The sequence below is a fragment of the Rhinopithecus bieti genome, unplaced genomic scaffold, assembly GCF_001698545.2.
Source record: "Rhinopithecus bieti isolate Rb0 unplaced genomic scaffold, ASM169854v2 scaffold_16773, whole genome shotgun sequence".
Lineage (NCBI taxonomy): Eukaryota > Metazoa > Chordata > Mammalia > Primates > Cercopithecidae > Rhinopithecus > Rhinopithecus bieti.
In genome coordinates, this window is record NW_016808848.1 from 1,796,409 (window position 1) to 1,816,881 (window position 20,473).

The 20,473-nt window shown below is 44.4% G+C and overlaps 1 protein-coding gene across 1 annotated transcript in view; it reads right to left on the reverse strand.

Moving 5' to 3' along the window:
* Positions 1-19,846, reverse strand: part of CCDC180 (coiled-coil domain containing 180) — a 68,488-nt gene extending 48,642 nt beyond the window's left edge. Inside the window, 2 exon segments of the mRNA XM_017887558.1 lie at positions 16,406-16,494; positions 19,723-19,846. Of these exon segments, the coding sequence (XP_017743047.1) occupies positions 16,406-16,494; positions 19,723-19,846 (213 nt within the window).
* Between the last annotated feature and the right edge of the window lie 627 nt (positions 19,847-20,473).

Genomic DNA, 20,473 nt, shown 5'->3' on the forward strand with positions numbered 1-20,473 from the left:
ACACACACACACACACACACACACACACACACACACACACACATATATATATATTGAGATGGTGTCTTTCTGTATCACCCAGACTGGAGTGCAGTGGCACGATCTTGGCTCATGGCAACCTCTGCCTCCTGGGTTCAAGTGATTCTCCTGCCTCAGCCTCCCAGGTAGCTGGGATTACAGGCATACATCACCATGCCCAGCTAATTTTTGTATTTTTAGTAGAGACAGGGTTTCACCATGTTGCCAGGCTCATCTCAAACTCCTGACCTCAAGTGATTTGCTTGCTTCAGCCTCCCAAAGTGCTGAGATTACAGGTGTGAGCCACTGCTCCCAGCCACGATCTTCTATTTTTAAAGGCTCACTCTGGTTTATTTATTTGTTTATTTGTTTATTTATTTATTTTTGAGATGGAGTTTCACTCTTGTTGCCCAAGCTGGAGTGCAATGGTGTGATCTTGGCTCATCGCAACCTCCGCCTCCCAGGTTCAAGCAATTCTCCTGCCTCAGCCTCCCGAGTAGCTGGGATTACAGGCATGCACCACCACGCCCAACTCATTTTGTATTTTTAGTAGAGACGGGGTTTCTCCATGTTGAGGCTGGTCTCGAACTCCTGACCTCAAGTGATCCACCTGCCTCAGCCTCCCAAAATGCTGGGATTACAGGCGTGATCTGGCTTCTAAATTTAAATTACAGTGTGTGAGTGTGGTGGAGGGAACAAAGGTAGAAGCAGGGAGACCTGTGAGAAGTTGGTACAGTGATGCCGGTTATCTTATATTCTTTCATGAGATGGTTAGTTTGAGGAGGCCACAAAATGGGACACAATAGAGGCATAGGAAAATATAGTTTATTATCCTCACAGGTCCTAGAGAGATAGACTCACTACACACCACCAGAGGGTCACACAGGAAGGGCACCAAAGGAATAAGCTCAGCCAAGCAGTGGGGAGAAGGGAAAGAATGAGGACACTGGGCCTAGTAATTCTGGGTTAGGGTAGAATATATAAGAAAAGTTGCAAGGTGACTTCACTGGTGGATTTGAATATCACTGGTCACAGTACAGGAAGGGCAAGAAGGAGAACTTGTGCCTTCCATCAGTCTTATCACATAGGCTCACCTAGTTGCCTGGGCGGAATGCTCCCAGGCTATCCATGGGGATGTTGAAGCAGCTGGAAAATATGACGTTTCAAAATTTATAACACACAGGAATTCTTATGATGATGATTTTGTCCAGGGTGGTGCCATGGAGAAAGTATAATGCAGTAGGATTCCAGACATATCTTGAAGATAGATCCAATGGTCTTTCTTAATGAATTGGATGTGGGATGTGAGAGCAAGCACAGACTCAAGGATGACTCTAAGGGTTTAGAACCAAGCAGCTGGAAGGATGGATTTACTGTCAGTGAAAATAGGGAAGGATGTGGGGGAACAGGCTTGAGAGGATATAAGAAAAGTTTTCGATTTTAGATGTCTCATGCGTCTAAGTAGAGATTTTGAGTTGGCTATTGAATATCCAAGTCTGGGATGTGGGAGACAGGTCTGGGCCAGAAGTATAAATTTGAGAGCAACCAGTTTAAAGTGATCAACAAGCCTTGAGGCCGGGTGAGATCTCTAATAGAGTGAGTATCACTAGAGGAGAGATGAGGATCAAAGACTGAGCCTGGGACACATTTTTAGGTAAGATGGTCTGTGCACATGCAACATATATGTACATGGCTATTATTACTTTTTACATTAGTGGTACTCTATTACCTGCACTGTTTTGTATCTTACTCTTTTTTTTCTCACCATAGATCTTATTCCATACTGTTCCATGTTTATGTTATTTTCTTAGGCTCCATGCTCCAGAACCCTCACATAGTGTAAATTTCAACCACAAGCTTAGGTGAGGGCAGGCCTATTGTTTCAAATTATCAGGGAGGGGTTTTTTTCCATCAGAGCTTGTGTTAGGATAGACCAGCTTTCTTGTCATCTCCTTGTGTTTGTGGGCAGGTTTTTCTAGTCTTTACTTTTCTTGCTGTTGTTGTTGTTGAACACCTTTTCTTTTTGAATTTTTAAAATTTAACTTAATTTTATTTTAAGTTCCGGGATGCATGTGCAGGATGTGCAGATTTGTTACTTAAGTAAACATGTGCCATGGTGGTTTGCTGCACCTGTCAACCCATCACCTAGGTATTAAGCCCTGCATGCATTAGCTATTTATCTTGATGCTCTCCCTCTCCCCCGACACTCCCACCTTTACTTTTCCTGAGGTGTAGGAGCCTTTTCCTTTCTCGTGAGATATTCTGTGCATTCAAGGGATTGTTATATTCCATGCAGTATTTGTGCATGGGGCTTTTCTTTTAAGTTTAGTCTTCTATATAGCCTTAAGTATACCCACTATCCAATCTTTGCCGTGGTCACTGTCAAGTAGTTCAGGCCCTCTTAATTTATTGTTTTACTACTTCACAAGCCTCCTGGCTGAACTCTTTTTGCCAGTCCCTCCTCTTTCATGTTTTTATCAGATGGATTTTTTATGATGCAAATCTGAAGATTCTATTTCCTGGCCTACAGGTTTGTTTGTTTGTTTTCAACTTTCTCTCCCCAGAAAGATAAATCTCAATGTCTTCGGTAGGGTTTGTAAGGATCTTTGCTTCTTCTTTCATTTAACACTCTCTACCCATGGTTTTGTTCCATTTAACCTAAGTGGTTTGTTTGTTTTGTTTTGTTTTGTTTTTGTTTTTGAGACAGAGTCTCACTCTGTCGCCTAGGCTGGAGTGCAGTGGCGCAGTCTGAGCTCACTACAGCCTCTGCCTCCCAGGCTCAAGCAATTCTTGAGCCTCAGCCTCCTGAGTAGCTGGGATTACAGGCCACCACCATACCCAGCTAATTTTTGTATTTTTTAGTAGAGGTGGAGTTTCTCCATGTTGGCCAGGCTGGTCTCAAACTCCTGGCCTCAAGTGATCTACCTGCCTTAGCCTCCCAAGGTGCTGGGATTACAGCTGTGAGCCACCATGCCTAGCTGAACCTAAGTGTTTTTTAAACACATCATGCTCTCTTATGCTTTCTTACCTTTGCTTAGTCTACATTATTATCCTGGAAGGATTTTTCTGCTTAGTTATCACCAGATGTCCTCTAGGACTGGCTTCAAATGCCTTATTCTTTGAAAGGTCTGTTTTCAGAATGGATCACGATGCTTTCCTTTGGCTTCCAACTCCTAGCTCCATAGTTCCAGTACATACTCTTATTATTATTCTCATTCCTCACATTGTGATGGGAGCTTCCCCACTTAGAAGGAGCAAATCTTGAGACAGGAACTGTCTTCTCATCCGCAGTGCCTAGCACTGAGTGTGTCCTGGTACATAACATGTACTCAATAAACATTTGTTGAATGATTGGAAATATGGAGACAGGAATGGAATGCATTGTGTCTTTACAGAATTGAAGATTTTGTGTTGATTTAGAAGGAAAAGATGCTTAAAAATATGAGATTTAAACATGTTTTAAAAAACCCACTTTTTTGTGTTAACACCTAAATGATACCTGTATGGAATGGGAATTGTTAAATAATGACAGGAAATTGAAATTACTACACTTGTTCAAATCTAGCAAGAATAGAAGCCTATTCAAAGCAGAGGAACACTTTATGTACCTTAGGACTCTTTATATAAATATAATGTAAAACAAATCTTCAGGGTGCATTAGCAGTGGCCAAAAATGATAAAATGATGAAATAGCATTTACAGTTTAGGATGGGAGGGTGATGTGCAAAGCTGAGGCCATCGGGACTGTTGAGATTGTGTGATTCCTTCTGCTTTAACTGACTGTAAGCTCCCTTAGGGCAGGGGTCACGTGGTGCTTGATGCCTAGCAAGTGCATAATATGTATCATTGAACTAAAATGTTCTTAAGAATACTGTGAGATATTCTTTCTTTTTTTTGAGACAGAGTCTCACTCTGTTGCCCAGGCTGGAGTGCAGTGGTACAATCTCGGCTCACTGCAACCTCCCCCTCCTGGGTTCAAGGGATTCTCCTGCCTCAGCCTCCTGAGTAGCTGGGATTATAGGTGCCTGTCAACCATGTCTGGCTAATTTTAGTATTTTAGTAGAGAGAGAGTTTCACCATGTAGGCCAGGCTGGTCTCGAACTCTTGACCTCAGGTGAGTCACCCACCTTGGCCTTTCAAAGTGCTGGGATTACAAGCATGAGCCACCCTTCACCACTGGCCTACTGTGGGTTATTATTAAAGAATATGAAATATGTTTTAGCAACAATGTCTAAGAAGGGGATTTTTAAATTCTAATTTTTATTATAAAGGTTATGATAATGATATGATGGGAAATATTCTAATGACAAAGAATCAGAAACATTCACATAGCACTTATTATGTGCGAGTTTTCTAAGCAGTTTTATGTACAATGACTCATTTAATCTGTACATCAACATTACTAGGTAGGTATTATTACTTTTTCTATTTTACAAACTGGAAAACTGAGGCACAGAGATTAAGTAACATTTCCAATGCCTTACAGCTGGTAAATGGTATAGCTGGGATTCAAATATATAATATTTTATAAGCAGGTATTTAGATTTTTGTTTAGTGCATTGTAAACGCTTTCCCAAAGTGTTACAGATGTCTAAGCATTATAATTTTAAATGACTGCATCACATACTACTAAGCTGGGCATCATAATGGGCTTGATTGTTTCACAATTGTTGCAATTTGGGTTGTCTTTAATTTTTTTCTATTGTGCGTAATACTAAAATGTTCATATCAATGCACATAGCTTTTTAAAATTTAAGTATGTGGGCAACCGCCTTTAGGTCCCCTCCCATTGTATGGAAGCTCTGTTTTCACAATATTAAATCTTGCAACTGCACACGCTTCTAGTCCGTGTTTGTTAAAGCTCAAGCTGAGCTTTCGCTCACCATTCACCACTGCTGTTTGCCACTGTCACAGACTTGTCACTGACTTCTACCCCCCTAGATCCGACAGAGTGTCCACTGTGCTCCTGATTCAGCAAAGTGCCCATTACTGCTCCTGATCGGGCTAAAGGCTCGCCATTGCTCCTGCATGGCTAAGTGCCTGGGTTGGTCCTACTCGAGCTGAACACTAGTTGCTGGGTTCCACGGTTCTCTTCCATGACCCATGGCTTCTAATAGAGTGATAACAGTCATCACATGACCCAAGGTTCCATTCCTGGGAATCCGTGAGGCCAAGAACCCCAGGTCAGAGACCGAAAGGCTTGTTGGCATCTTGGGAGTGGCCCACCACCATCTTGGGAGCTTTAAGAATAAAGACCCTCCGTTAACATTTGTTGGCCCATATGGGGATTCTCCAAAGCAATGGGAAATGTTTCCTCCAAGGCAAAAAAGCTCCTAAGATGTATTCTGGAGAATTGGGACCAATATGACCCTCAGACACTAAGAAAGAAGCAGATTATGTCCTTCTGCAGTACCGCCTGGCCACAACATCCTCTTCAAGGGGAGAAACCTGGCCCCTGAGGGAAGTATAAATTGTAACACCATCTTACAGCTAGACCTCTTTTGTAGAAAGGAGGGCAAATGTAGTGAAGTGCCATATGTGCAAACTTTCTTTTCATTAAGAGACAACTCGCTATTATGTAAAAGTGTAATTTATGGCCTACAGGAAGGCCTCAGAGTCTACCTCCCAGCCCCGACATTCCCCTGGCTCCTTCCACAACTAATAAGGACCACCTTCAACCCAAACAATCCAAAAGTGATACATAAAGGGGTAAACAATGAACCCAAGAATGCCAGTATTCCCCGATCATGCCCCTCTAAGTGGTGGGAGGGGAGAATTCGGCCCAGAGTGTGTGTACCTTTTACCCTCTCAGACTTGAAGCAAATTAAAATAGACCTAGGTAAATTCTCAGATAACCCTGATGGCTATATTGATGTTTTACAAGGGTTAGGACAATCCTTTGGTCTGACATGGAGAGACATAATGTTACTGCTAAATCAGACACTAACCCCAAATGAGAGAAGTGCCGCCATAACTGCAGCCCTGAGAGTCTGGCGATCTCTGGTATCTCAGTCAGGTCAATGATAGGATGACAACAGAGGAAGGAGAACAATTCCCCACAGGCCAGCAGGCAGTTCCCAGTGTAGACCCTCACTGGGACATAGAATCAGAACATGAAGATTGGTGCCGCAGACATTTGATAACTTGCGTGCTAAAAGGATTAAGGAAAACTAAGAAGAAGCCTATAAATTATCAAATCATGTCCACTATAACACAGGGAAAGTATGAAAGTCCTACTGCCTTTCCGGAGAGACTAAGGGAGGCATTGAGGAAGCATACCTCTCTGTCACCTGACTCTATTGAAGGCCAAGTAATCTTAAAAGATAAGTTTATCACTCAGTCAGCTGCAGACATTAGAAAAAACTTCAAAAGTCTGCCTTAGGTCTGGAGCAAAACTTAGAAACCCTATTGAACTTGGCAACCTTGGTTTTTTATAAGAGAGATCAGGAGGAGCAGGCAGAATGGGACAAATGGGGGAAAAAAAAGGCCACTGCTTTAGTCATGGCCCTCAGGCAAGCGGACTTTGGAGGCTCTGGAACAGGAAAAGGCTGGGCAAATCGAATGCCTAACAGGGCTTGCTTCCAGTGCGGTCTACAAGGACACTTTAAAAAAGATTGTCCAAATAGAAATAAGCCGCCCCCTCGTCCACGCCCCTTATGTCAAGGGAATCACTGGAAGGCCCACTGCCCCAGGGGATGAAGGTCCTCTGAGTCAGAAGCCACTAACCAGATGATCCAGCAGCAGGACTGAGTGTGCCCGGGGCAAGCGCCAACCCATGCCATACCTTCACGGAGCCCTGGGTATGCTTGACCATTGAGGGCCAGGAGCTTAACTGTCTCCTGGATGCTGGCCCGGCCTTCTCAGTGTTACTCTCCTGTCCCAGACAACTGTCCTCCAGATCTGTCACTATCCGAGGGGTCCTAGGACAGGCAGTCACTAGATACTTCTCCCAGCCGCTAAGTTGTGACCGGGGAACTTTACTCTTTTCACATGCCTTTCTAATTATGCCTGAAAGCCCTACTCCCTTGTTAGGGAAAGGCATTCTAGTAAAAGCAGGGGCCATTATACACCTGAAAATAGGAGAAGGAGCACACGTTCGTTGTCCCTTACTTGAGGAAGGAATTAACCCTGAAGTCTGGGCAACAGAAGGACAATATGGATGAATGAAGAATGCCCATCCCGTTCAACTTAAACTAAAGGATTTCGCCTCCTTTCCTACCAAAGGCAGTACCCCCTTAGACCCGAAACCCAACAAGGACTCCAAAAGATTAAGGACCTAAAAACCCAAGGTCTAGTAAAACCATGCAATAGCCCCTGTAATACTCTAATTTTAGGAGTACAGAAACTCAGTGGACAGTGCAGGTTAGTGCAAGATCTCAGGATTATCAATGAGGCCGTTGTCCCTCTATACCCAGCTCTACCTAACCCTTATACTCTGCTTTCCCAAATACCAGAGGAAGCAGAGTGGTTGATAGTCCTGGACCTTAAGGATGTCTTTTTCTACATCCCTGTATATCCTGATTCTCAATTCTCATTTGCCTTTGAAGATCCTTNGCCATTGCTCCTGCATGGCTAAGTGCCTGGGTTGGTCCTACTCGAGCTGAACACTAGTTGCTGGGTTCCACGGTTCTCTTCCATGACCCATGGCTTCTAATAGAGTGATAACAGTCATCACATGACCCAAGGTTCCATTCCTGGGAATCCGTGAGGCCAAGAACCCCAGGTCAGAGACCGAAAGGCTTGTTGGCATCTTGGGAGTGGCCCACCACCATCTTGGGAGCTTTAAGAATAAAGACCCTCCGTTAACATTTGTTGGCCCATATGGGGATTCTCCAAAGCAATGGGAAATGTTTCCTCCAAGGCAAAAAAGCTCCTAAGATGTATTCTGGAGAATTGGGACCAATATGACCCTCAGACACTAAGAAAGAAGCAGATTATGTCCTTCTGCAGTACCGCCTGGCCACAACATCCTCTTCAAGGGGGAGAAACCTGGCCCCCTGAGGGAAGTATAAATTGTAACACCATCTTACAGCTAGACCTCTTTTGTAGAAAGGAGGGCAAATGTAGTGAAGTGCCATATGTGCAAACTTTCTTTTCATTAAGAGACAACTCGCTATTATGTAAAAAGTGTAATTTATGGCCTACAGGAAGGCCTCAGAGTCTACCTCCCAGCCCCGACATTCCCCTGGCTCCTTCCACAACTAATAAGGACCACCTTCAACCCAAACAATCCAAAAAGTGATACATAAAGGGGTAAACAATGAACCCAAGAATGCCAGTATTCCCCGATCATGCCCCCTCTAAGTGGTGGGAGGGGGAGAATTCGGCCCAGAGTGTGTGTACCTTTTACCCTCTCAGACTTGAAGCAAATTAAAATAGACCTAGGTAAATTCTCAGATAACCCTGATGGCTATATTGATGTTTTACAAGGGTTAGGACAATCCTTTGGTCTGACATGGAGAGACATAATGTTACTGCTAAATCAGACACTAACCCCAAATGAGAGAAGTGCCGCCATAACTGCAGCCCTGAGAGTCTGGCGATCTCTGGTATCTCAGTCAGGTCAATGATAGGATGACAACAGAGGAAGGAGAACAATTCCCCACAGGCCAGCAGGCAGTTCCCAGTGTAGACCCTCACTGGGACATAGAATCAGAACATGAAGATTGGTGCCGCAGACATTTGATAACTTGCGTGCTAAAAGGATTAAGGAAAACTAAGAAGAAGCCTATAAATTATCAAATCATGTCCACTATAACACAGGGAAAGTATGAAAGTCCTACTGCCTTTCCGGAGAGACTAAGGGAGGCATTGAGGAAGCATACCTCTCTGTCACCTGACTCTATTGAAGGCCAAGTAATCTTAAAAGATAAGTTTATCACTCAGTCAGCTGCAGACATTAGAAAAAACTTCAAAAGTCTGCCTTAGGTCTGGAGCAAAACTTAGAAACCCTATTGAACTTGGCAACCTTGGTTTTTTATAAGAGAGATCAGGAGGAGCAGGCAGAATGGGACAAATGGGGAAAAAAAAAGGCCACTGCTTTAGTCATGGCCCTCAGGCAAGCGGACTTTGGAGGCTCTGGAACAGGAAAAGGCTGGGCAAATCGAATGCCTAACAGGGCTTGCTTCCAGTGCGGTCTACAAGGACACTTTAAAAAAGATTGTCCAAATAGAAATAAGCCGCCCCTCGTCCACGCCCCTTATGTCAAGGGAATCACTGGAAGGCCCACTGCCCCAGGGGATGAAGGTCCTCTGAGTCAGAAGCCACTAACCAGATGATCCAGCAGCAGGACTGAGTGTGCCCGGGGCAAGCGCCAACCCATGCCATACCTTCACGGAGCCCTGGGTATGCTTGACCATTGAGGGCCAGGAGCTTAACTGTCTCCTGGATGCTGGCCCGGCCTTCTCAGTGTTACTCTCCTGTCCCAGACAACTGTCCTCCAGATCTGTCACTATCCGAGGGGTCCTAGGACAGGCAGTCACTAGATACTTCTCCCAGCCGCTAAGTTGTGACCGGGGAACTTTACTCTTTTCACATGCCTTTCTAATTATGCCTGAAAGCCCTACTCCCTTGTTAGGGAAAGGCATTCTAGTAAAAGCAGGGGCCATTATACACCTGAAAATAGGAGAAGGAGCACACGTTCGTTGTCCCTTACTTGAGGAAGGAATTAACCCTGAAGTCTGGGCAACAGAAGGACAATATGGATGAATGAAGAATGCCCATCCCGTTCAACTTAAACTAAAGGATTTCGCCTCCTTTCCTACCAAAGGCAGTACCCCTTAGACCCGAAACCCAACAAGGACTCCAAAAGATTAAGGACCTAAAACCCAAGGTCTAGTAAAACCATGCAATAGCCCCTGTAATACTCTAATTTTAGGAGTACAGAAACTCAGTGGACAGTGCAGGTTAGTGCAAGATCTCAGGATTATCAATGAGGCCGTTGTCCCTCTATACCCAGCTCTACCTAACCCTTATACTCTGCTTTCCCAAATACCAGAGGAAGCAGAGTGGTTGATAGTCCTGGACCTTAAGGATGTCTTTTTCTACATCCCTGTATATCCTGATTCTCAATTCTCATTTGCCTTTGAAGATCCTTCGAACCCAACATCTCAACTCACCTGGATTGTTTTACCTCAAGGGTTCAGGGATAGCCCCCATCTATTTGGCCTGGCATTAGCCCAAGACTTGAGCCAGTTCTTATATCTGGACACTCGTGTCCTCCGGTAGGTGGATGATTTACTTCTACCCACCTATTCAGAAACCTTGTGCCATCAAGCCACCCAAGTGCTCGCCACCTGTAGCTACAAGGTTTCCAAACCAAAGGCTCAGCTCTGCTTATAGTGGGTTAAATACTTAGGGCTAAAATTATCCAAAGGAACCAGAGCCCTCAGTGAGGAATGTATCCAGCCTATACTGGCTTATCCTCATCCCAAAACCCTGAAGCAATTAAGAGGGTTCCTTGGCATAACAGGCTTCTGCCAAATATGGATTCCCAGGTACAGCGAAATAGCCAGGCCATTATACACGCTAATTAAGGAAACTCAGAAATCCAATACCCATTTAGTAGAATGGACACCTGAAGCAGAAGCAGCTTTTCAGGCCCTAAAGAAGGTCCTAACTCAAGCCCCAGTGTTAAGCTTGCCAGCGGGGCAAGACTTCTCTTTATATGTCACAGAAAAAACAGGAATAGCTCTAGGAGTCCTTACACAGGTCTGAGGGACCAGCTTGCAACCTGTGACATACCTGAGTAAGGAAATTGATGTAGTGGCAAAGAGTTGGCCTCGTTGTTTACGGGTAGTGGCAGCAGTAGCAGTCTTAGTATATGAAGCAGTTAAAATAATACAGGGAAGATATCTTATTGTGTGGACATCTCATGATGTGAACGGCATACTCACTGCTAAAGGAGACTTGTGGCTGTCAGACAACCATTTGCTTAAATATCAGACTCTATTACTTGAAGGACCAGTGCTGTGATTGTGCATTTGTGCAGCTCTTAACCCAGCCACATTTCTTCCAGACAATGAAGAAAAGATAGAACATAACTGTCAACAAGTAATTGGTCAAACCTATGCCACTCAAGGGGACCTTCTAGAGGTTGCCTTGACAGATCCCGACCTCAACTTGTATACTGATGGAAGCTGCTTTGTAGAAAAAGGATTTCAAAAAGCGGAGTATGCAGTGGTCAGTGATAATGGAATACTTGAAAGTAATCCCCTCACTCCAGGAACTAGCACTCAGCTGGCAGAACTAATAGCCCTCACTCGGGCACTAGAATTAGGAGAAGGAAAAAGGGTAAATACCTAGTCCTCCATGCCCAAGCAACAATATGGAGAGAAAGGGAATTCCTAACTTCCAATGGAACACCTATCAAACATCAGGAAGCCGTTAAGAGATTATTATTGGCTATACAGAAACCTAAAGAGATGGCAGTCTTACACTGCCAGGGTCATCAGAAAGGAAAGGAAAGGGAAATAGAAGGGAACCGCCTAGTGAATATTGAAGCCAAAAGAGCCGTAAGGTAGGACCCTCCATTAGAAATGCTTATAGAAGGACCCCTAGTATGGGGTAATCCCCTCCAGGAAACCAAGCCCCAGTACTCAGCAGAAGAAATAGAAAGGGGGCCCTCACAAGACATAGTTTCCTCCCCTCAGGATGGCTAGCCACTGAAGAAGGAAAAATACTTTTGCCTGCAGCTAACCAATGGAAATTACTTAAAACCCTTCACCAAAACTTTCACTTAGGCATTAATAGCACCCATCAGATGGCCAAATTATTATTTACTGGAGCAGGCCTTTTCAAAATTATCAAGCAGATAGTCAGGGCCTGTGAAGGGTGCCAAAGAAATAATTCCCTGCCTTATCACCAAGCTACTTCAGGAGAACAAAGAACAGGCCATTACCCAGGAGAAGACTACCAATTAGATTTTAACCACCTGCCCAAATCTCAGGGATTTCAGTATCTACTAGTCTGGTACATACTTTCACTGGTTGGGCAGAGGCCTTCCCTTGTAGGACAGAAAAGGCCCCAGAGGTAATAAAGGCACTACTTCATGAAATAATTCCCAGATTTGGACTTCCCCAAGGCTGACAGAGTGACGATGGCCTTGCTTTCAAGGATGCAGTAATCCAGGGAGTATCCCAGGCATTAGGTATACGATATCACTTACACTGCACCTGGAGGCCACAATCCTCAGAGAAAGTTGAGAAAATGAACAAAACACTCAAATGACATCTGAAAAAGCTAACCCAAGAAACCCACCTCACATGGCCTGCTCTGTTACCTATAGCCTTACTACGAATCTGAAACTGTCCCCAAAAAGCAGGACTTAGCCCATAGGAAATGCTGTATGGACAGTCCTTCCTAACCAATGACCTTGTGCTTGACTGAGAGATGGCCAACTTAATTGCAGATATCACCTCCTTAGCCAAATATCAACAAGTTCTTAAAACATTACAGGGAACCTGTCCCCAAGAGGAGGGAAAGGAATTATTCCACCCTGGTGACATGGTATTAGTCAAGTCCCTTCCCTCTAAGTCCCCATCCCTAGACACATCCTGGGAAGGACACTACCCAGTCATTTTATCTACCCCAACTGTGGTTAAAGTGGCTGGAGTGGAGTCTTACATCACACTCGAGTCAAACCCTGGATACTGCCAAAGGAACCTGAAAACCCAGGAGATAACACTAGCTATTCCTGTGAACCTCTAGAGGATCTGTGACTGCTCTTCAAGTGACAACTGTGAGGAAAGTAACCAGAATCGTAGATCCCTATGGTCCTCCCTTGTCATTTTCTCTTTACTGTTCTCTTACCCCATTTTACTCTCACCGCACCCCCTCCATGCCGCTGTACTACCAGTAGCTCCCCTTACGAAGAGCTTCTATGGAGAATGCGGCTTCCCAGTAATATTGATGCTCCATTGTATAGGAGTTTTTCTAAAAGAAACCCCACTTTCACAGCCCACACCCATATGCCCCTGCACTTCAGGCCATACATTTCAATCCCTGTATCTTAAACCTCCTTGTTAAGTTTGTCTCTTCCAGAATCGAAGCTGTAAAACTACAAATCGTTCTTCAAATGGAGCCCCAGATACAGTCCGTGACTAAGATCTACTGTGGACCCCTGGACCAGCCTGCTAGCCCATGCTCTGATGTTGATGATATCGAAGGCACCCCTCCCAAGGAAATCTCAACTGCACGACCCCTACTACACCCCACTTCAGCAGGAAACAGTTAGAACGGTCGTCAGCCAACCTCCCCAATAGCACTTGGGTTTTCCTGTTGAGAGAGGGGACTGAGAGACAGGACTAGCTGGATTTCCTAGGCCGACCAAGAATTCCTAAGCCTAGCTGGGGAAGGTGACTGCACCTACCTTTAAACATGGGTCTTGTAACTCAGCTCACACCTGATCAATCAGGTAGTAAAGAGGGCTCACTAAAATACAAATTAGGCTAAAAGCAGGAGGTAAAGAAATAGTCAAATCATATATTGCCTGAGAGCACGGGGGGGGGACAATGATGGGGATATAAACCCAGGCATTCAAGCAGGGAGCGGCAACCCGCTTTGGGTCCCTTCCCATTGTATGGGAGCTCTGTTTTCATTCTATTAAATCTTGCAACTGCAAAAAAGAAAAAAAAAATTTAAGTATCTTCAGGGCAAGTACAGTGGCTCATGTCTATAATCCCAGCACTTTGGAAGGCTGAGGTGGGAGGATTGCTTGAGCCCAGGAGTTTGAGATCAGCCTGGGCAACATAGTGGACCCTGTCTTTACAAAAAATAAAAAATTATCCAGGTGTTGTAGTGCTTGCTTGTAGTCTGGCTACTGGGGGGCTGAGGTGGGAGGATCACTTGAGCCTGGGAGGGTGAGGCTGCAGTGAGCAGAGATCTTACCACTGCACTCCAGCCTGGGTGACAGAGACCCTTTTGCAAACAAACAAACAAACAAACAAACAAACTTACAAATAAATAAATATTTTCCTTAGCATAAATATCTTAAAGTCAGAGTAGTTGTAAAAGAATGTAAATGATTCCATTACTCTTGATGTATAATAAAAAGAATTACGTAAATATGGGCTGCTAACAGCAACATATAAGAATCTAACTCTTCCCAACTGTGCTTGCAATGGATATTAATCTCTTAATTTTTGTTAGGTATACTTGCTTACTTTTTAATAGGCATACAATAGGATTTCTTTCCTTTTAATTTTCATTTATTTATTAGGCGATTCAAATACTTTTCTTTTTTTTTTTTTTTTGAGACGGAGTCTTGCTCTGTCGCCCAGGATGGAGTGCAGCTCACGGCAAGCTCCGCCTCCCGGATCTCAGCTCACGGCAAGCTCCGCCTCCCAGGTTTACGCCATTCTCCTGCCTCAGCCTCCTGAGTAGCTGGGACTACAGGCGCCCGCCACCTCGCCCGGCTAGTTTTTTTTTTTTTTTTTTTTTGTATTTCTTATTAGAGACGAGGTTTCACCGGGTTAGCCAGGATGGTCTCGATCTCCTGACCTCATGATCCACCCGTCTCGGCCTCCCAAAGTGCTGGGATTACAGGCTTGAGCCACTGCGCCTGGCCCAAATACTTTTCAATAAAATATTTGCTCATTTATTGCCATTTTGCTGCAAATATATTTCCAATATGTTTGCCTTTTAAATTCTAATTTTGATAGTTACCTTCACAGAAATTTAAAACTTTCACAGGGTCAAATTTGTTTGTCTCTTTAGTTATAATGTCTCCTATTTCTTGATTTTTAAAATGTTATCACATATTGTGGGTCATTTGTTTAATGACCAGAATACTATTTGATTTTTGGTACAAAAGTTTTAAATTGTTAGGAAACTATAAAAGTCTCAGAAGTGTCTAAAAGGCTCTGAAGGAAATGTAGTTGGAACTACATAGAAAACTGTACTGATTGCTCTGTGACTTACCATATCTAAACTATGCTGTAGCAGTTCACAATTTAATGCCCAGTGTTAACTGAATTTATTTATAGTTCAAAGACCCTGAATCCTTTCCTGTAGCACAGATCTGGCCCGAGACAGTAATATCTCCAGTTTTATAGGCTTCAAGCTGTTTTACAGTGTGGAATATTGGAAATGAACTGGCACATACACACCCAACACTGTTATACTGTTATTTGTTTAAATTTAAAAGGTGGCATGTGGCAATGTTGGGATGTTATCAAGGGAGGTTGGCTGTGTGAATGCTTACATAGCTCCTCAGTTGGCATTTACCTTCTGCAGATTCCACATGATAGCAGGTCAGCTTTTCAGCTTTGCAGCTTCAAACGTTATACATTTTAAGGATACTTGGTGGGAATCCGGTTCTCTGGGGGCAAAACTCCCATTAACCAACATGACAAGAGACTAATGTATAAATCAAAGTACCAGTATCATTTTGCAATAAAAACCTTGAGCTTCCTTTTGACAGATATTTCAGGCAATATGATGAGCCTATTATCTCTCTCAGCACCTTTCCTAGGAGAGTCAAAGTTATACACAGGAGGTTCCCTGATGAATATAGAATCGGAGAAAAGTGAAGGAGTTGTCTAATTTAGATAATAAATCAGTGTGTTTCAGAGGCCATATATATTTATGTCCACTGACTGTAGTGCTAGTCTCTATAGGCCACCCTGCCTCCTCCCTTCATTGAGTTTGTGTGGTCTTCTAACTAACCTGCCCGGTCTTCAAGTTTACCTGTTCTGTGTGTGAGGTTGCCTGTGTTTTCAAGTTCAAACAACCTTTCTCCTAACAGAATTCAACAGAGTTGACCAAGTTCCTGCTTACCTGATTGCAGTCACAATTTAAGTCCACTTTCCAGTGGTGATCCTTGGGTCCCCTTTACTGCATCTTGGGTGTTTTCAAACGTATTTCAATAGTCTTGGTGAGACCAGACCACGAAGAACTAGAATCGTAGATCCCCTATCTTATATCACATATAGACTTGCTGATTTAGCTCTTTGAGGACAAACTTTTCCCCAAGTTCTTGGGTGGGAGGTCCCTCCATGCTACTGCTCTTGGCTCTCTGCATAAGGTGCAGGGAAAATGAGGGGTTTCCATCCCTGTGTCTAAGTCCAAATACCCTTAATTCCTGGCATCTCCAGTTTGCCCCCTCTTGGGAATGTTCCTTAGGATAAATATCTTAAGATGCTTGGCCTACACCTCTCTTTTTTGGCAAATGTCAAACCACACCGATTTGGGGCTTGGTTCTCCCCCTGCAAAAGTCCCACGTGAATCCTCCTGAGCTGAAGCAAAAGGCCCAGACCTGTCTGTGGAGCTATTTGAGTCCCCAAATGCTGCATCCCAGCTGTATACCTAGTCTGTCCTGGTCTCCCTCTTGGGCCCCCTGGTTGCTCCTGTCATGTGAGCCTGGCTCTAGGCTGCACACCTGGCTCACCAATGCCGAACAAGCTCTGCCAGCTGCTGCATGATTGTTGACACTCAGGGGTGCACTGGCTATTTGACCACATTCCGGAACACTCTTTGCTAAAACCGACAAAGTAAAGTATTCCTGAACATATAATGTAGTACTTTGGGGGGAAAATTAAGCATTTAAGTAGTATATTAAAAATAGTAAATTTCAGAATATTTCACAGTGCCTAGAGCAATGACCTAGTAGACCAGGGAGCTAGCAAACAAGAAACCAGTATTGCAAAGGTGAATTGGTTTTCATTGTAAAGATATAAAATGCAGCTACTGTGCACAAATATAATCCCCGAACAAAAACACTTTTGTTATCAGAACTCTGTTAAGTAATCAAGAACTTATGAAACTTATCAAATATTACAGCTGGAAAATTCATCATCATCATCTTTTTTTTTTTTTTAGAGGCATGGTCTTGCTATGTTGCCAGGCTGGCTTTGAACTCCTGGGCTTAAAGGATCCTTCTGCCTCAGCCTCCCAAGCAGCTAGGACTATAGGTGTGTGCCACAGCACCTGGCTCATCTTTTTCTTATTGTTATATAATAAATTAAATGGTAGTAGTGCATATGAAATGCACAAAGAGATTAGTCAAACAATAGTTTGCATAATATATATTAGAGATTGTGTGTATATGTATATACTAGCATATATAAATATGCTAGTATTGATTATATTACAGTGTAGCAATGGTTTTATCTGCCTGAATCAGTGGAGACAGACAAATGGTACAATCAAAGCTTGTGGAGATATGTAAGAGCCCTCTCTTACAGAATGGGTTGTCATCACATTAGCTCAGTGGTTCTCATGAACTTTTGGCTGGAGCTTCACTTCAGTAGTGCAAAATTAAGCAGTTAAGAGTATTTGCTCAAAACTGTTCTATCAGAATTCCTGAAAAGAAAATGATGAACTTGAAAATTTTGTTGAAAAAATAATAATTCTGTTGACTGTACATCATAGTGAATCTGACAACCATTTTTTTTTTTTGAAAATGCGCCCTTTGGAGAATACAGGCATGCCCCGTATTGGCATAGCACTTTTAAGCACCTTCATGTCTCCGATCTCATTACAGCCTTGTGATACATGTGAAACTCATGTTTTCATAGACAAAGAGGTTCCCTTTATAAGAAGCACATCTGGGATTCTAATTTCAGGACTTTCCCTCCATGTGGTGGCCACTCCTGGAGAAATGATGCTTGTGTGTGACTAATGAAAGGTAGGCTTCCCACAGACACACTTTTCTTGCTAAGAGCCTATTCCTTCAGGCTGTTGTATTTTGTTGTTAACAGTGACAATGACAACCGCTAACAGGATGCTCCCTCTGTGTTTGAGAATGTGTAAGTGCTTTTCTGTGTGTGTGCTAAGCTTTTGCTTGGTTGCTCTCAGGCCCAATGTCTGTCCTTTCTCTCTGCTCTGTGTCTCTGGATACACTTCCCAGGCTCCTGTATCTTCTGACTTCTACCTCCTCTGGGCAAGGAGAGGCACTGGTAGGAGACTACAGGGTGAGGGGAAAAGAGTAGCCTGGGCCTTTCTCTCCTTCCTATCTTCCTTGTGTGGTATCTCCACATCCAGCAGCAGCGAATTCTCTGTGGCATTAGCTCCCCCGCCCCACCATGCTCCAGCACCTACTGGGGTGCCTGGATTAACTCCCCGGCTCTACAAAACAGCCATCTTCCTTTGTCCTTCCAGTTGCCTGTCTCTAGATGGCCTCTGTTCTGTTTGGCAACTTAGCTCTTCTATCCTCTGTGGAACTAAATCCCTGCCTTGAAATCTGTCTGCTGAAAGACCTACAGTGGTTTTGTTTCATGACTAGACTGTGCTGCTTCAACTCGATATTACTTTTTACCTTCACAGCATTTCTAGAAGGAGGTAATATTATTATCTTCATTTACGGACAAGGAAACCGAGGCTTGAAAGATAAATAATGTGCCCAAGCTCATACAGTCTATAAGTGGGGGCTCTGGGACTCCAGAAATTGTGTGTTGTGCTTGCCTCCAGAGGACAGGTGACACTGAGAGAGTGCTTCCTTGTGCCAGGTCCCAGGGCCTGACTGTGCCTACATGTACCATCTCATGGTGTCTCCACAGCAATCTCCCCAGTGACCGATGAGGAAATGGAGCTCAGAGACATTACCTTGCCAAAGGAGCTGAGTTGGTAGGCAGCAGAGATGGGATTCAAACCTTTTTTTTTTTTTTTTTTTGAGATGGAGTCTCACTCTGTCGCCCAGGCTGGAGTGCAGTGGCGCAATCTTGCTCCCTGCAAACTCTGCCTCCCAGGTTCGAGTGATTCTCCTGCCTCAGCCTCTTGAGTAGCTGGGATAACAGGCGCGAGCCACCACATCTGGTTAATTTTTGTATTTTTAGTAGAGATGGAGTTTCACATACTGGTCAGGCTGGTCTCGAACGCCTGGCCTCAGTTGACCGGCTCACTTGGGCCTCCGCCTGTACAGTGCTGGGATTACAGGCATGAGGCACCACACCCCACCCAAACCTATTCTTTCTACTACTAGTTCTTTCCAAAAGTTAATGTGTATCACCATGTGGAATGTGGTTGAAATATACATTCCCAGTTCCCATTCCAGAAGCTCCAATTTGGTAGATTTGGGAAGGGTATAATATGCATTTTGCACAACTCTGCTAAGTGATGATGAGACCACATGGGGCCAACCCTGCTTATTCTTTATGGCCTTCCTATTCTACTGGTGACACCCTGTGTCGCTGGTGCATGCCTCTCCTTGCTGGCCTCAGTTTCCCTGTCTGTAGAGTGAGGGGCTGGACCAGAGAATCTCCCAGGTCCTCCCAGGTTTTGGCTGAGTCCCCTAAACCTGTGTGCTGCAGAGATGCAAGGCACATGATGTTGTGCTTCCAGGGGGATTGCTGCGTCCACCGAGCCCTCCCAGAGCAGCAGCCAGACAAGGAGAGCAGAGGTTTCTCAGGCACCCCCAGACCGTGAGGCTCCACAGGAGCCCTCTGGCTTGTGGGTAAAGGAAAGCCCTGTTTATTGGTTTGCAGCAGTTGGCAAACTGACATTTAAAAAAGGAAGTGAATTGTGAGGTGGGGATTTTAATTCAGGGAAATATTTGAAGAACTCAGTGTTTGCTTAGAGAGGTCATTAAATAGGTTTTGTTCCCACACCCTCTGGAAAAATGATGCTTCATTAAAATGGCAACACGAGGTGTAGTGAAAATGGTGAAACTGGGAACGCTGAAAAGACACATTCACTAGATTCCACTTAAAATGTAAAAGGAGTGTAAAGAAAACAAATGGACATTTTCCTGAGGCAGCTGAGCGATACAAAACACAGGCATCTTTGTCTCCTTCTTGAAAACTTCCACAATGCGTTCTCCTTTCTTCCTCTCCACTAATCTGTACTTCCAAGAGGTGTTGAGTTTCGGCCAAACTTTCTGCTCGGCTGGCATCAAAGGCTGCCCTCTTGTGAATAGCCAGCTCTCACCTAATGATCTCCCTGCTCACTCCTGACCAGGATGCAGGTCATTCCCCAGAATAATTAGCTCACAGGCAGAGTTTCCAGGCGCTTCCAGGAGCATCAATCACCGGGATGAATGGGAAGCCCATGTGTGGGAACTGCAGGGGGAGCTGGGTGCAGAGCCACCCCAGCCTTGTCACCCTGCGGCTGTCCTTGACATGCTTCCTTGGACCCCCAGCTACCCTGTTCTGGGTGACAGGACGAGTTGGGCCAGTTACCAGGTAAGTGAAGAGGGCTGTGGAAGTATCAGCCCTAACACCCCACCAATGCAAGCCAGGTTGAGCTTCTGTTTCCCTTGTGACAGGATCTTGTCGCCTGGTTCTGATGATGTCTTGGTTTCCGGCTGGGGTTTTGTGTTTACCACCACCATTGCCTGCTGTCGGGGAGCTGCGTGTGTTTCACAACAAACAGGGAGCCAGGGAGACCACCCTGCGGGGCTGCCCCTTCCCTCAGAGCTTTCTGCTTGGGTCACCGGGGTCTTGCGGTGCCTTCATTCGTCTGTGGTGTGAGGTGCTAGTCCAGGCTGACGCGCTAACAGTGAATGAGAAGGAGAATACGC